Source organism: Labeo rohita, chromosome 13 (assembly GCF_022985175.1).
Source record: "Labeo rohita strain BAU-BD-2019 chromosome 13, IGBB_LRoh.1.0, whole genome shotgun sequence".
NCBI lineage: Eukaryota > Metazoa > Chordata > Actinopteri > Cypriniformes > Cyprinidae > Labeo > Labeo rohita.
This window is the reverse complement of record NC_066881.1, coordinates 18331578-18348394: the sequence shown is the minus strand read 5'-3', so window position 1 is coordinate 18348394 and position 16817 is coordinate 18331578. Positions and strand designations below refer to the sequence as shown.

General features: G+C 35.5%; 1 protein-coding gene across 1 annotated transcript; it reads left to right on the top strand.

Moving 5' to 3' along the window:
- The first annotated feature begins 1044 nt into the window (after positions 1-1044).
- On the top strand, positions 1045-16288 carry rel (v-rel avian reticuloendotheliosis viral oncogene homolog). The gene is made up of 10 exons (XM_051126284.1): positions 1045-1174; positions 1891-1926; positions 3043-3182; positions 3287-3435; positions 3937-4028; positions 10618-10758; positions 12698-12802; positions 12999-13214; positions 13961-14104; positions 14859-16288. The coding sequence occupies exons 1-10, from the start codon at positions 1168-1170 to the stop codon at positions 15647-15649; spliced, it is 1821 nt and encodes a 606-aa protein (XP_050982241.1). The 5' UTR covers positions 1045-1167; the 3' UTR covers positions 15650-16288.
- The last annotated feature ends 529 nt before the right edge of the window (positions 16289-16817 follow it).

Below are 16817 nucleotides of genomic sequence, written 5' to 3'. Positions count from 1 at the left end.
ATGAAGTTCTTAGCAATGTATATTACTAATCAAAAGTTAAGTTTTGATATATTTACAGTAGGAAATTTACAAAACATCTTCATGGAACATGATGTTAATATCCTAATGATTTTTGGCATAAGGAAAATTTATAATTTTGACCCATACAATGTATTGTTGGCTACTGCTACAAATATACTCATGCTACTTATAACTGGTTTTGTGATCCAGGGTCACACACATATATATATATATAAAATTCAGGTCAAGTAAATGACTGGAACACTGGTAATATGTTAGCTAATCAGATTTGCATATAGTCTTTGGCATAGCTTAAATCTGAAATGCCTTATTAAATGTAACATCTAATATATGTCTACCTTTCTTTCTTGCACTTAATTAGATTTTATGTTATTGGCAAACAGCTTATTTTGATGTATAAAAGATGTATGCAAGAAACATATTGACAATGGCATATGTATTACAAGACTGGTAATTAAGCTAACAAAATGTTGACAACACAGAAAGCGCAATAACAAAAGTAAAAAAAAAAAAAATGTTAAAGCTAGAATCACCCCAGATCTTTTTTTTTTTGCTAGCTGCAATTGCTTTTTTACTCTTTATTAGTAATTTCCTATTAGAAGGGCTACTTGGTAGTTACTAGCTAAAACTGTGGTAGTTACTAGCTAGTAACAATTGGAATAAACACTAGTGTCTAATAAGTGTCTATTCAGCAAGTACTAAGAAAACTGGAACAATTGAATTGTTACCAGTAACTAAAAAATAAGTACTTGCACTATAAGTACTAGTGTAGTTATTCTATAACTGCATTTAGTATCAGCATCAATTGGAATACATAAAATTCATAAAAGGCACAAATGTAAAATTTTTGAGTAACAATTGAATAGTTATTTGCCACTGTTATAATGAGCAGTAGCAAATGAAAAATGCTAATATCTAATTACTTCATTAGCGAAACCGAAAAAGTCATTAGTGTGACGTAATTTATTGCTAGTCCTTAAATGTTAAAGCGGCTTGCCAGAGGGGCGTGCTTTTATCTGTGGGCGGGTGTATTGTATATAGTGGGGAATTCCCAGTCAGTGCTGTCCTGTGTTGAAGTGTTACTGTATATCTGTTCAGCACTTTAGAGCTCGGACGTAAAACTTAAGACAAGGGTGTTCGCATAACATGGATGGTGAGTAGCAAAATTTATTAAATTAATTAAGTAACTGTCTTTTTCTTTTCCCTTATTTGCTCTTTGCTGTCTTTAATTAAATCACGCGTATAATTACGGTCTGTGTAACAGATAGTGGATTCAAAACAGCACCGTTGATTTAACGACTTGTTTAGATAGCCAATTTAAAGATACTTCATCTACTCATAACTCTTAATTTTTATTATATAGAATCTGCCTCAATAACAATGACTTTTAATGCTGTTTTCTGTTGTTCTCGGTTTGTAAATCTTGACAATGTAATTTGTAATCTTACAATATAACACGTTCTACAATTTTAAATCTCATTATATTTAGGGGGAAAAAACATACAAGCTTAGTTTCAGATATTACAGGAAATAAAACACAGAGTTGTCTTTGTGGAAGTGTAGAATCACAGAAAGCACTTGCGAAACAAAAGTAATATGATTCGCATTACCTGAAAACAAAGTTCTAAAGTTAAGACCTCTAAATCTAGATAAACCCTATGTAAACTAAACAATTCAAATGAGTTGTCTGTACATGAATACATGAGGGACAATGTAACACCAGGAAATAAAAATGAGGAACTTTTAAAAGCTGTTTCAGCTCTCTTATTCTCATCTGCACATTTGTTAATTCTTGTACCATATAAATGCATTATAAAGTATATTTGCCTGTGTTCATCTATGTTTTTCTTTTTTTGCTTTTCTGTACAGTGCATCACCTATCAATGCACAGGGACCCCAATTTAAGTAAGTACATTAAATTCATCTGCGTCAAGTGTAAGACGGATTCTGTCTTTACTTATAACATGTTTTGAGCCAAGTTTAGGGTGGACCATAAACTTTGCGTAATTACTCATCAAGTTTGTTTAAACGTCACGCAGTTGCCGATGTAATGTTCAGATTTCCTTACATTACTTCCTCTTTTGTTTGATAAAGATATGACTTCCTGTAAGTGACAAATATCTCGAGCAGGCAGTAGTGAGTGACATCTGTTCACTGAACTAAATCACACACTGGATCTGTTTCATGCATTATAACCAGTAGCTTCCCCATTTTATTTTATGACATTTAACAGTGTAAGAATGCATAGGCGAATAGACCTCACCTGTTTGTGCCAATTCCAGAAGAAGTGTGTTAAAAAACAACCAAAATATATTGCATGACAAATGCAGCTGTTTGTGCAGGTGCTATGATACGCTTAGTATAATGGCACCTGGGCAAGCTGGTAAAACTCTATACTGACAGGTGCAAAGAGCGGGAAATTATTTACCGGCATGCTGCGTTGTTTGTGGTCAGGTTATGGTCAGGTTCTGTGAAAGACAGAAGATGTTTCTGCAGGTGTTTCAAGCTCTTAATCTTGTACTGATGCAACATAGGTGTTAGCATTTTAATAAATGGAACCCTGGACCACAAAACCAGTCATTAGGGTAATTTTTTTGAAATAGAGATTTATACATAATTATGCATCTGAAAGCTAAATAATCCATTGATGTATGGTTTGTTAGGACAGAACAGTATTTGGCTGAGCTACAACTGTTTGAAAATCTAGAATCTGAACTTTAAAGTTGTGCAAATGAAGTTCTTAGCAATGCATATTAAGTTTTAATATAGGGTAGGGAATTTACAAAATATCTTCATGGAACATGATTTTTACTTAATATCCCAATGAAAAAAAATGATAATTTTGACCCATACAATGCATTTTTGGCTGCTGCTACAAATACACCTGTGCTGTGGTCACAAATAATAAGAGTAACTTAAGCTTTTGAAATGCTTTTCACTCCGTCAAATCATTTTGATTATTTAAATGAATGAAATTCAAATCTCTGAATCTGACTGATGTAATTTTGCCACTTTGTGCAGTGGGAGAGCCCTGTGTTCAGATCTTCGAGCAGCCAAAACAGAGAGGCATGCGCTTCAGGTATAAATGCGAGGGCCGTTCAGCAGGCAGCATACCTGGTGAAAGAAGCTCAGACAATAACAGAACCTACCCAAGCATTCAGGTACTTGCTTTTAAAGTCTTACACCACTGAAGAAAGAATTAAACTTGTATTTTTAGGAAAGTGATTCTATAAACTGCTTCTCTTCTCCTATCTCTCCCTATTAGATTCTGAATGTTACCGGGAAAGGAAAAGTGCGTGTTACCCTTGTGACCAAAAGCGACCCGTATAAACCACATCCTCATGACTTGGTGGGAAAAGACTGCAAGGATGGTTATTACGAAGCAGAGTTTGGTCCTGAACGAAGAGTTATCGCGTAAGTTGGTTGTTTTAATGTAAAAATTTCAGAATAATTTGGAGTACAGAAGGTTGACAACCTTTGGATTGTAGATGTATTATCTGCATATTTTGCTCTAATCTCATTTGGTCCTCTTGCCATTTTCCTCCTAATGAAATGAAACATCTCCGTGCCCCACATCAAAGCCATTCCTGTGTGCTTTCCGTATTACTCCAGCCCACACACTACCACAGTTCTCTTCCGAAGGCCTGTCCATTCTTCTTCTTTTTATTTTTTTTTAAAGAAGCATGTTGTTTCAGAGTAGGGAGCCATGCAGGGGATTCCCCTGATATGCAAAATGAGAGCTTTAGAGTTCCAGTCTGCCCTCAATTTTAAACAGTATGTCAGTATGGTTAGTTCAACCTCACTCTTCCTGTTAGCTTTAGTCGCTGGGATCACGTTCAGGATAGACAGTACATAGACCTAAACAAATATAATCGCTCTACACAGTTTAACAGATTGTTTCTTTGTTTTTTCCAGTTTTCAGAACCTGGGTATCCAGTGTGTACGGAGAAGAGAAGTGAGAGACGCCATAATGCAGAGGATTACGCGAAGAATCAACCCCTTCAATGGTGAGAACCAACTGTACTTTTTTCTCTAGGCCTAAAAAGAATCTCAGTACACAGAAAAGCACAAACTAAATCTGAATTGGAGGGCTCTATCAAAGACTTATCAGATTTATGCTCAAATTTAGCATGGAGAACATCTGCAGATTCCTTCTAATCGCCTCTCTTACTTCTTATCATTATTTCTGACCCAGTTTCTTTCGCTTTTACTCTTGTTATGAGAAATTCTGTACAGACCAATTATAGGTTTGTAAACATTTGGAATGCGCACGCATCATGGTTGCAGAAAACCCCGGAGAGATAACCTTAATGGCTAGAGAATTACACGGATACGGCACAAAATAGTTACATTTAAAAAGATTATAGATTATATTGATTAGATGTCATTTTACAAAGCATATTACATATTACAAGAGCTTGTCACCCAGCGATAAGCACTGTTATTTAACGAAACTGATGTTAGATAGTGGGATAGCCTTACAGATCCGAAACAGGGATGACATTTTTGTGGGCAGAGCCTATCTCCTGATAGAAAATGAAGGTTTTCAAGTGGCAATCAATCGAGCCATGGAATAAAAAAATAATAATAAAAAAAGGTAAATTTGATTTTATATTTCAAAATTCTGACTTTATTCTAATAAGAATTCTTTATTCTTATATCTCATAATTCTAATAAGAAAAAACAACTCATCATTCTCTCCTCGGCTAAGAATAGGAGTTTATTTCCCACACTTCTGGCTTTTTTTCCCCCTCAGAATTGACAGAGTTATAAAGTCTGAATTAGGTCATATAACTTGCATTTGTGAGAAAAAAAGTCAGAATTGTGAGATAAAATAAATAAATGTTAATAGTAATAGGTTTAAATAATATGTCATGCTGTAACTGTAGGGCTAATACAATACATCCCCTATGAACAGCATATGTAAATATTATGTAGACCTATTTAAATCAAATGTATGCTTTAGAGTAATCATAGTAGCTTTCATCCATAGTATGTACGTTTAAACATGCGTTTAGCTTCAAATGGCATCTTTGACGACAGTATTCTCTAAAAAAAAAATTGTATTCCGATTTTGACATCAAAAGGCACAATTTTTTTTTCTCTTATTCTATGGATTTTACCCCATTTACCTCCACTTGTTACCAGTGTATATGTGTACGCAGCTGACGTCTTCTCCAAATTGGTCTATATGCCGATGTTAACACAAATGCTTACACGTCGCTCTTTCTCGCCTTCAATACTGTACACAAAAAGCCACGTTCACACGGCAGCAGAATAAGGTTGTCCATACCATATTTGAGTCCTTAATAGGTTGCGTTCACAGACTGTACGGTTATTTACGGGTGTGACAACCGTATTCTTTAACCGAACTCACACCTCAGGACTCACAACTGCATTCTTGGAACACACACGCTGTGTGAACGGAACAGGACTGGACAACTAGTTGTCTGTCACGTCACACAGTGCGAGAGAGCTGCACTGCCGCACGTCTACAGTGTGCTGCGTGTTTTAATTTGTGGTTTCAGAGAAATGAGCTGCGTGTCATCTGTAAGTTTTATATCCAGTCTCCACCGGAGCCGTTTTGTGTTCTGCCCACGGTTCAAATGCTCCGCTCTCCACTCACTTTTAAAAGCTGCTGTCGGTTAATGATGATTTGATGGATGAGCTCGCGGCTCGATTGGTCTCTTGTGGTGTCGGAAAGTGGTATTACTTACAGTTTTACGGACGTCGCCATCTTTGATATTACTTTGGTCACTGTTGCTGTGATTACTTATAAGGAATACGGGTTTGACTCCTGTTGCACGTTCATATAGACAGGATTCAAAAGGCGACTGTAAGTTGCTGTGTGAACGGGACATTTCTAGGCTCACACCTGCAAGTAAATACGATTGTCAGTCCCAAAAAGTGACAGTGTGAACGTAGCCAAAGTGTCATCTGACAATGCAGTTAGAGCTGAAAAAATCACTTCTCTTTACTTAGTGAAGATGTTGCACAACTGGCTGCGGTATTGAGTGGCATATGATCAGGGGGAATTTATTTAGAGAGGGAGGAATGTCAGGAGGAACTGTAAACTATACTTTTTTGTGTAACCGATGACTTTGGCTTATTCAGCCTGGAGTATGCAAACAACCAGATACTTCAGGAATTCCATGCAAACTATTGTGTGGGAGGAAATTACAACAGCGTTAATATTTTTAAAGCAGATTCTCTAGGTAATTTTCTTCTCTAGGTCTGAGTTTCAGATTGGCTTTTGCCAAATAAGTCTGACCTACAGAGTAAATGCTTTCGCTTTGAAATGAGACTTTAATATTGAGGATATATGTGTAAGTTTCAACATGTTGTGTTATACCACTGTCTAGCCAAATGATATTTGTGAAATTATGAAAATTTAGCAACGGGTCTATGCACAGTATGGTTTGTGGGCATATTGTGAACTTGACTCTGAGTTTGCTTCCTCATGCTTGTTCTGCTGTTCTCTGCGGTGACGGCTGTTTGAGGGACTGCTCTCGCTTCTGCTGTGATAACCAAATAAAGATCTCTCTCTTTGGCTGTGTAACACTGACAGTCCCCTATATTAGATAGATTAGTCATGGTGGCAGTTGTGAGATTAGTCTTGATATTACTTTTGAAGTTTGGTCATGTATTGAAGGGATGACCTGTTAGAGATGACCTCATTTGCGCTGACGTTATCCCACAATGATACACACTGATGACGCATGCATACACAGAGAATGCTGTCGTTCATTTCATTTATTGACTTGGTATTCAAATGCTTTTTGGAGAGGAGGTATTCGTTTTGTGGTTAGGACTGCCACAAACATGAAAGTATAGCTGAGGATTAAATGTCATACCAATAATTGCGATTAATGATGTAATTGTTTCATGTTCTGCTGGATACTCCTACTTTGAAGACTGAAATTGTACTTTCTGGTAAATTAATGTTTACAATTTTTTTGTCTAAACACAACTGTGAAATGACTTAAATGACTAAAATTACAATACATCATTTACATGAAGTTGAAAAGTTACTTTGAAACAGTTTTCACTCCTACATTGCTAGTAAATTCTGATAAATTTAGTAGAAAGTAGAAATACTAAAATTGTATTTTCTTCTAAAACACGGAATTTCAAAAATGTAGTTTTAAAATGTAGCTAAAATCTGCAACTAAATTTGAAGTGAACCATGCACACTGGATTAGATTTTTTTTATGTCTAAATATAGTCTAAAAATTACTAAAATTACTTAAATGGCTAAAAGTAGATGTAATTTACATGAAATGTAATGAAAAAGTTACTTTGAAACTCTTTTTATTTCAACATTGCTTGTACATTCTGCAAACCGAGAAACATCAAGTTGCACATTGAATTAAACATGATATTTAGTAGAAAGCAGAAAGACTGAAATAGTACTTTCTTGTAAAACATACTTCAATAATCGTTTTATTTACAGTTTATTTACACAATCAGTTTTTACAGGGCACACATTCTGAAGTCATCCTCTAAAATGTACTATTACCTTTCATGCTTTTTGATGTGGATAATAATATTTTAAATATATAATTAAAATATTACAAAATAAAATACAGAATATTTTAAACATATAATATTTGTAAAAAATTACACACCAAAAGTTTTTTTTAAATGTTTTTAAAGAAGTCTCTTCTGCTCACCAAGCCTGCGTTTATTTGATCCAAAATACCGTAAAAGCAGTAATATTGTGATATATTTTTACTATTTAAAATCTGTTTTCTATTTAAATATTTAAAAGCTTGGAGTCAGTATTTTTTATTTAATCTTTTCTTTATTTAGCAAGGATGTTTTAAATTGATCAAAAGTGATGATAAAGACATTTATAATGTTACAAAGACATTTCGGAAAAATGCTGTTGTTCTGAACTTTCCAAACCTGAAAAAAATTCTACTCAGCTGTTTTCAACATACTAATAATAATAAATGTTTTTTGAGCAGCAAATCAGAATATTAGAACGTAATGATGCTAAAAATTCAGTTTTGAAAACAAAGGAATAAATTACAGTTTAAAATATATTCAAATAAAAACAGTTATTTTAAAGAGTAAAAATATCTCCTGTCAATATAATATAATATTAAAATATTTTGAAATTAGGCTTAATATATTTGTTTTAGTAATTAACTTTTTTTAATTAAAGATTTGGCATTGCATAAACGTTAACATTAAGCAGCGTCGGTGAGGTCGCCCATAGCTGGCTTTGCCGTGATGGGTGATAAGTGGGTGTTGAAAGAACAGTATGGTGTTAGATGGTGGGTTCAGGTGACGAGAGATGAGTGTGAGGCTTGGGAATGGTGGTATGCCCACAAAACGGAGAATCTTCACCTGCCTGCCCCCATTTCTCTCTACAACTCGAACCCTCTGCTTCACCTTCCACCAGCCCACGCTAACCTAAATCACCCACCTGCAACTGCTGTCCACTCGTTCCTTTTGCTCTCTGACTACATTAAATGCAGAACCAGAGGCGCACATATATACGCAAATAAACATGACCACACCGGGGCTCGCCATTGCCTTTCTCACACTCCGCCTCTCGCTATCTTCCACACCCACTCATCTCCTCCCACCTTATCTCTGTTCCTCTGTTCCTTCTTGTCTGTTTTACATCTGCCTGCTGTGCTCCTCGCTGCTCAGCTTCCGTCTCCATCCTTCTTTCCCACTTCTGGGCTTGTGGTCTGGACAGAGGTGTCTTTTCACGTCAGGAGGCCGCCCCCTTTGCTGCAGAATCGTCAGAGATACTCTGTCACTCGAGCTGTCTTTCTAACCCGCTGTGATATTTCCACAAGCTGTGACCTCAGAGTGCTTAAAGCTCGTCACAGCTGTGGGCGGGATAGCCGCGGGGTGAAAAGACACAGACTCCTGAGAGTGAGTGGGTGGTGACACACACTAAGAAATTTCTACACGAGCACCCGCGTGGGCGTCTTGTACTCGTAGGCTGATGTGTTAGTGGCATTTCTGGTGATGCTGCTGGGGTGAATCTGCAAGAGCAATATGTGCCGCTTGCTTTTGCTGACTTGGACGACTTTGTTTGGCATTTTATTATTACATGTCATGCATTCAAGTCTAAAATATAAGATGGAACAGTTTAGACAAAACAAAGGAATTACATTGTAACAATAAACCCAAATAAGTATATCTGAATTCAAAATATTCAATTATATCACTTATTTATACATGATATCGCAAATCAATTTGAAGTAAACCATGTATTTAATTTATATAGCTATAATTTTCAATTCTAAATATGTAGGTGTATATATAAATATGTATACACTGCCGTTTAAAAGTTTGGGATCAGTACGTTTTTAATGTTTGTTTTTTTTAAAGACGTTTCTTGTGCTCATCGACGCTGCATTTATTTGATCAAAAATCCAGAAAAAACTGTAATAATGTAAAATATTATTTCATTGTAAAATAACTGTTTTCTATGTGAATATATTTGAATTTTTAATTTATTTCTGTTATGCAAAGCTGAAGTTTTAGCATCATTACTCTAGTCTTCAGTGTCACATGATTCTAATATGATTATTTATTATCAGTGTGTTAATTGTCTTTTATAACATTGTAAACTACTATTTAAAAAGTTTATTCTTGTTTTTTTCTAAAAGAAATGATTACTTTTATTCACCTAGGATGTTAAATTGATTAAAAAAGTGAAAGCAAAGGCTTTTATTGTTAGAAAAGATCTCTATTTTGAATAAATACTGTTCTTTTTAACTTTTTATTCATCAAAAAATCCTGAAAAAATAATCAAAGGTTCCATAAAATATTAAGCAGCATAACTGTTTCTAAAATTGATAATAAAAGTAATAATTCAGCATATTAGAATGATTTCTGAAGGATCATGTGACACTGGAGAATGGGGTAATGATACTGAAAATTCAGCTTTGCATCACAGGAATAAATTATGTTTTAAAATAGTAAAGCATTATTTTATAATATTTCACAATATTACTGTTTTTTCTGTATTTTTGATCAAATGAATGCAGCCTTGATGAACACAAGAGAATTCTTTGAAAAACATAAAAAATCTTACTGATCCCAAACTTTTGAACAGAAGTGTATTTTGCATAATTTACCAACATTACAATAATTTACAATAAAAAGTACAAAAAATACTATATTATATCAAAATGTTTAAAAAAATGTATTTAAACCATCAAACAAAAGGCAATGCAAAAACAGCACAATAAATATTTTTAAAACACATAGGTAATTTTTTTTTTTTTTTTTTTTTTTTTTTGCATAACAGTATTTATTTTTATTGGTGAACTGGTGAACTGGTGTACAGTATTTATTTTTATTGCAGAACTAATGTTAAAAATCGAAAAAAATATCACAAGTTGTGTCACAAGAGTGTCAGCTAGTTTTAAACAAACTAACCTGGTTTTCATTCTCGTGCTTGTTTCGTTTTCTTCTCCCTCTTCCTCTTTCCTTCTCATTCACCCCATTCACACGACTCTCCTTCTCTGTTTTGACACACAAAATACCAGAATATCTAGGTTTAATATGTCGATATGTTTTTTGTGCACACTGCAAAGTTGAACGTATGTTTTGTGTCCACAGTTCCCCGAGAACAGCTGTTACAGACTGAGGAATATGATCTGAATGTGGTGCGTCTTTGCTTCCAAGTTTTCCTCCAAGATGAGAGTGGGATGTACAACACCGCGCTGCCTCCCATCGTCTCCAACCCCATCTATGACAACAGTGAGTTGAGTTTACACAAATAAAAAGCACACAGCCTTAAATGTGAAGTGTGTCATTTCTGCACAGCAACAAATAGAGTTGAAAACTGTTTGTTTGAGTGCATAACAACACTGACTCAGCCAGTGACTCAGACCTGGGTTGTATTTGGCGCCACTAGTCCGACAGAATTACACTTCACTAGCAATGGGTTAATCTTAAAATGGAATACAATATTTATTATTTAATTATTTTTTTCATTATTATGGTAGTTTTTCAGTGGTTTGTTAATATAAATAAAATAAAAATGATTATAGTATTTTTACCGTAATATAATGATTTTTATATAAGTATAAAAAAATAAGTGAGTATTTTTTAGTAATGTAAATATCACTCCACTACATAAAAACCAAGCTAAAATTTGACATGTATCAGTAGCTAAAACATTTGTGCGAAGTTTTCAAGCATAGAACTTGTTCTGTATCATGTTCTATAAATTATCTTAGTTCTGGGCAATGATTAATCACGATTAATCGCATTTAAAAATAGTTTTTGTTTATATACTATATGTGTGTGTACTGCGTATATTTTTTATGTATATATGAAGACACAAACATACAGCATATATTTTGAAAATATTTACATGTAATTAAATGTATATATTTATATTAGGGCTGTCAAACGATTAATCGCAATTAATCGCATACAAAATAAAAGTTTGCTTTGCCTAATATATGTGTGTGTACTGTGCGTAATTATTATGTATATATAAATACAAAAACATTTCTGTATATATTTAAGAAATATTTACAAGTTATGTATTATAATTTTTATATAATTTATATTATATATAAAAATATTTTGTACATAACATTTCTCTTAAATATATACATTAATTTGTGTATTTATAAATACATAATAATTACACACACATATATTAGGCAAACTCAAACTTTTTATTTTGTATGCGATTAATCACGATTAATCATTTGACAGGCGCGTATCCATATAATTTATATAAAATATAAATATATTTAATATATAAACATACCATGTGTATTTATATATACATAATAAATATACACAGTTCATACACATATATTATGCACACAAAAATGTTTATTTTGGATGCGATTAATCGCGATTAATCGGTGCCCAACACTATAATCAATGCAAATGAGCAAAAAGGAGTCTAGTTTGAAACCAGATTACCGGAATAATTCTCACCAATGGTTTTCACTATCTGCGATATTTGATAGTGTTTCATTTTAGATTGAGACGAAACATGGTACAGTGATACCTTTCAGAACGCAACGGTTTGGCGGCAGTTTTTACTGATTTATTGTGTGGCATTAAACATGATGCAAGTCACTGCTGCCACAGAGCATGAAGCTGTGGCAATGCATTGCTTAGGTGACAGATCTGTCAGTGGCCACATCCCACACTACAGGAAGTGAGCATGGTCCATTTCAACACTTCCTCACGTGATGGTGTACAGCGCGAGCAGAACAGCATTGCTTGCAGAGTGTTTTCGTGTGGTTGGGTGATGCTAAATAAGTCAGCCGATTAAAAAGAAAAAAGGGCTGTGACTTGGTTAAACCCTTTCACCTGCTTGTAGATGCTGGTTCTCACATCTTGCATGTTGTTCTCATGACAATGCGGTAAAATTCTGCAGTTTAACTAACTAGTGTTAATATGGCAAGCTTCTCTGCCATTACAGAAATCAGTCTCATACAACCTAGAAAAGAGGAAGCAATAAACCACCCCGCCCTTACTCTGTAAATCGTGACAGGTTTGGCTGCTTTTTTCGTCTCAGGACATAATGTTTGCAAGTGTGGCTGTGCCTGCAGATACTCTGATAACGTCAAAGAATGTGAAAAATGATTTCCTACTGCTAATGTCTGTGTTTCAAGTTTGTTAAACTTTTCTAATCTTCAATCTAAAAGGCCTGTGCTTGTTTCAGGGGCCCCCAATACAGCCGAACTTCGAATCTGCCGGGTGAACAAGAACAGTGGCAGTGTAAAGGGAGGCGATGAGATTTTCCTCCTCTGCGATAAAGTGCAGAAAGGTACAGGAACATTTTAATTACTTGAAAAAAATTCAAAATGCTACATTTAATTACTCACTCAATCTAATCGATCTCACATGTTCTTTTCGTTTATTCACCATCCATTTATTTTATTCCATATAAAATGATCCATCCTCCATTGCTAGTTTTTTTAAGCCATTCTTTTATTTAACACCATCACATCACTTTACTCTAGATGACATTGAGGTGAGATTCTTCACTCAGACCTGGGAAGCCAAAGGCTGCTTCTCTCAGGCAGACGTGCACAGGCAAGTGGCCATAGTGTTCAAGACACCCGCCTACTGTGACACCACCATCACAGCCCCTGTTACAGTGCGCATGCAGCTGCGCAGACCCACCGACCAGGAGGTCAGCGAGCCCATGGAGTTCCGGTATCTACCTGATGACAAAGGTAAAAGATCAACTTGCAGTTTACTACCTGATCTCATGATGTGAAACGTAGCTTTGAGAACTTTTTCGCAAGACGCCAATGCATTTCCAACAGAAATGAACACTAGAGACGGTAAAACATGAGCACATGTTTCGCTTTCCAGACATAACAAACTTGCTCAGTACGTCAGGTGGGATGGAACTGGACTTAGGATGTGGAATCCTTGGGTACAAATTTCATCAAAAACATGACTACATGATGAAAAGGTCGTGAAAGTTGAGAGAGCGAAAAACAAGCTAAATCGGCATGCTTGCAATTGTGTTTTTACGTCACATAAGAGTTAAAGCGCCACTCAACGGACATTTCAAGTCAGAACTGCAATGACATGTACAAAACCAACATCGCATAAAATGTACCATGTGTACGTTTATCTGTTTTGGGGGAAAAAAACAAACTCTCTTGTAGCGCCACTCAGTGGACACTTCACATTGAATATGCAAAATACGTAATTCGCGTCTTGCGAAAAAAGTTCCCACAGGTACGTTTTCATCATGAAATCAGGTTGGCAGTTTGTGATATCCACATCATGGATTATTTGATTTTGGCCGATGTCTTCATTGTTCGTTGTTGTTACAAATGGGTCAGTGACAAATAAGATTATCTACGATAAAATATTTTTAAAATCATGAATCATGGTTGCATCACATGATTTTGATGGTCTATTTGTTGGGAGAATATGAACATCATGTCTCTTGTTTATTTTTCAGATCCATATGGCTGTCAAGAGAAGAAACGTAAAATTGAAAGCCAGATGAAATCCTTCTCTAGCTTCTCCCAAGGAGCCATGAGCTTCATGAACAGACCAAAAGCAGTGCCTTCAACCAACATGGTGAATCCAAGAATCAAACTTGGTAAGATGTAAACCATACTAAATACGATGATGGAAAGGTTACTTTGGAAATGTAATAGGTCACAGATTACTATTTTCAGTTACTTTATCAATGTAACTGATTACATTTTGATTACTTTTCTAAATTTTTCATTATTCATTTTCAACCATTTAAAGCAGGCAGGGTTCACCTTACAGTAGTACTCAACACTGAATACTGTCAGGTTTTCAAAATCCTCCATCACTTGAATTAAGATAATTTAATTTTAAAGCACAGCCACCACAAAATCAGACTTTAGGATCTCTTTGAGATTGTTCTGAGGTTAAATACAGATTTAAAGTCATAACAAGATATAGTTAAATAGCTATAATACTGTTTTTAAAAAATCAAATCTTTGCATAGCTAAGACAGGAAACACTGGCATCTAACAAAGCCTTGGGAAAAAAATGTTAATTTAAAAAATAAAGCATATACACAAACCCAAATACGAAATAAAACATCAAATAAACATATCCTATTCTGTGTCCTACACTCCTCAAACATTGGTGTCTATTATTTTAGGGCAGTCAATCCAATTTTGGAAATAAATCAATCAAATCTGTATGTGTGTGAAAATACTCAGATGTAACCCCCTTTGTAATCGTTAACATTTCCAAAAGTAACTAATTCTGTTACATGTAACTATTTACTCCCCAGCACTGATTTAATAACAATATACCAAAAATTTCTTTACATAACCAGTATTCCTATATAACCCAGTGTATTCTTTTTACAGAGCCACAGAGCCATTATTATCATCGTCCATCCAACCAAGGAGTGATGCGCCAAAATCCGACAGGCTATTATAACAAAGCTCCTGCGTCCTGCTCCATGATGCCACCCCTAACAGAAAACCCACCGTCAGGAGCGCTCAATCAAGCATGGCCCAGTCCAGTCACCAACACCACTGGAGCCACTAATGGAGTTGGCCTACAGCAGATGAACCCAAGTCCCAGCATGCCCACCACAGGGGAAAGTGGAAGCAGCCTTCCTCTACTGACAGCTATGGATCTGGAGTTTCTTCAGCCTAATGGTTCAACCAACAGCCAACCACGACAGGACCAACCAAACCCGCAGAACCAGCAGGTCCAGCAATCCCAACAGCCATCTCAAAGGCAAGGAGTAGAAGGAGCCCATAACTGGTATAACTACAGCCACCAACAGCCTCAAAACACACAGAATGGGGCAACAGGCACTGGTGGATTAATGGGAACAGGCTACTCGTATACAGGCAACATAGAAGATGAGATATTTCAAAACCTCATGGGAAATCAGCAAGGGCTTCCACTGAAACAGGAAGCTCAAGGGGCGAGCAACATGGCTGTGCTGGGGCCCAGCTCGGACTGTGGACAGTCCTTCACCGCGCTCCTGAACTCCACCACCACCAATGGAAGTACAGCAGAGACCATGAGACAAATGGAATCTGGTGCCCCCAATCAGAGGGTCTCGCAGATTCCGTACACTGCCAGCGGCATGGGGCAGGAGAGCCATCTCGATGCTTTTTCCTGGGGGTACTACCCCGACTAGAGGCAAATTCAATAAGTGTTCAAGATGATTTTGTTTTTGAAACGTAGGCTTTGATTCATTCACTGAATGTATATTTACAAAAAAAACAGGAGGGTTTGTTGTCCTGGAAATACTGTAAGAAGCTGTGACCAATTAGGTTAAGCAGTGAGATTTTATGAAACGTTTATGTACATAACAATCTGATGGTCATATTGGAGAAGTTTGGGACTGTTTGTCCACAAACACTCGATTATGGCAGGGTAATTGTGTTCCTTAAAGTAGGAACTAACAGGGAATTGTCCCTGGGTAATGGCTATGTCATTTTAAACATGCTTCTTATCCAAGGTTCTCAACTGTACTGTTCAAAGAGTTTTCATTGGTAACTTAAAAGTGATGGCTTTAGAAAACTAAGACCAATGTCTCATTCTGTTTTTACTTTATTCTACATACACAAGTTTTTTACATTGCATTTTTCTAAGGGTGAGCTTTTGTATTTTTATAAAATTACTGTTTATACTACTGAACATGGATTTTGTGATTTCATGTATGTAATGTTACATTCTGAGCTGATTTGTGGCTACACAAATCGGTCATTTTAATGCATCATCTGTTTCTGTTTCACATTCCAAAGTTCGGGTAAATAAAAGTCTAACTCTCTAATTTGGTGTACAGATGTCTTTTCATATAACATTCAGTTGTAAGAAGAAAGAGGAGCCTTTGGATATGAATATGTCTGACTTTCATGAACCCAATGACATGCTGCTAACAATGAGAATATGAAAACCAGTGAAGCACTGTGTCATTCAAGTGGTTTCAAAACTTAAAAGGGCTATATATAAAGCATAGCAACCCACTGTAATGTTGCTGAGTTACTCAATTGATTTTGAAACTTTGGAAGTTTTTACTTCCTGATGAAATTTTTTGATTCACTTTTTTCCACAATTTGGAAATACACTCTTTTACTTTTTGTTTCTCTTTTTATGTAATTTCAATACTGAAGCATTGCAAAATAACAATGATAATTTTATTACATGTTGCATATACACAAGGGATATTGCATACAACATTAAGTAATAATAACCAAATAGAGATGAGCTGTAAAATCGCTATCATGAATTACTAACACCCTTCCTGAGGTGATTAAAGTAAATATAAATATAAACTGCTATTGAGAAGTTTGGGGTAGATC

Coding starts and splice junctions, on each gene's coding strand:
- rel (XM_051126284.1), top strand. Junction 13,215..13,960: donor GTATCTACCTGATGACAAAG/GTAAAAGATCAA, acceptor TTTATTTTTCAG/ATCCATATGGCTGTCAAGAG. Junction 14,105..14,858: donor GAATCCAAGAATCAAACTTG/GTAAGATGTAAA, acceptor TTCTTTTTACAG/AGCCACAGAGCCATTATTAT.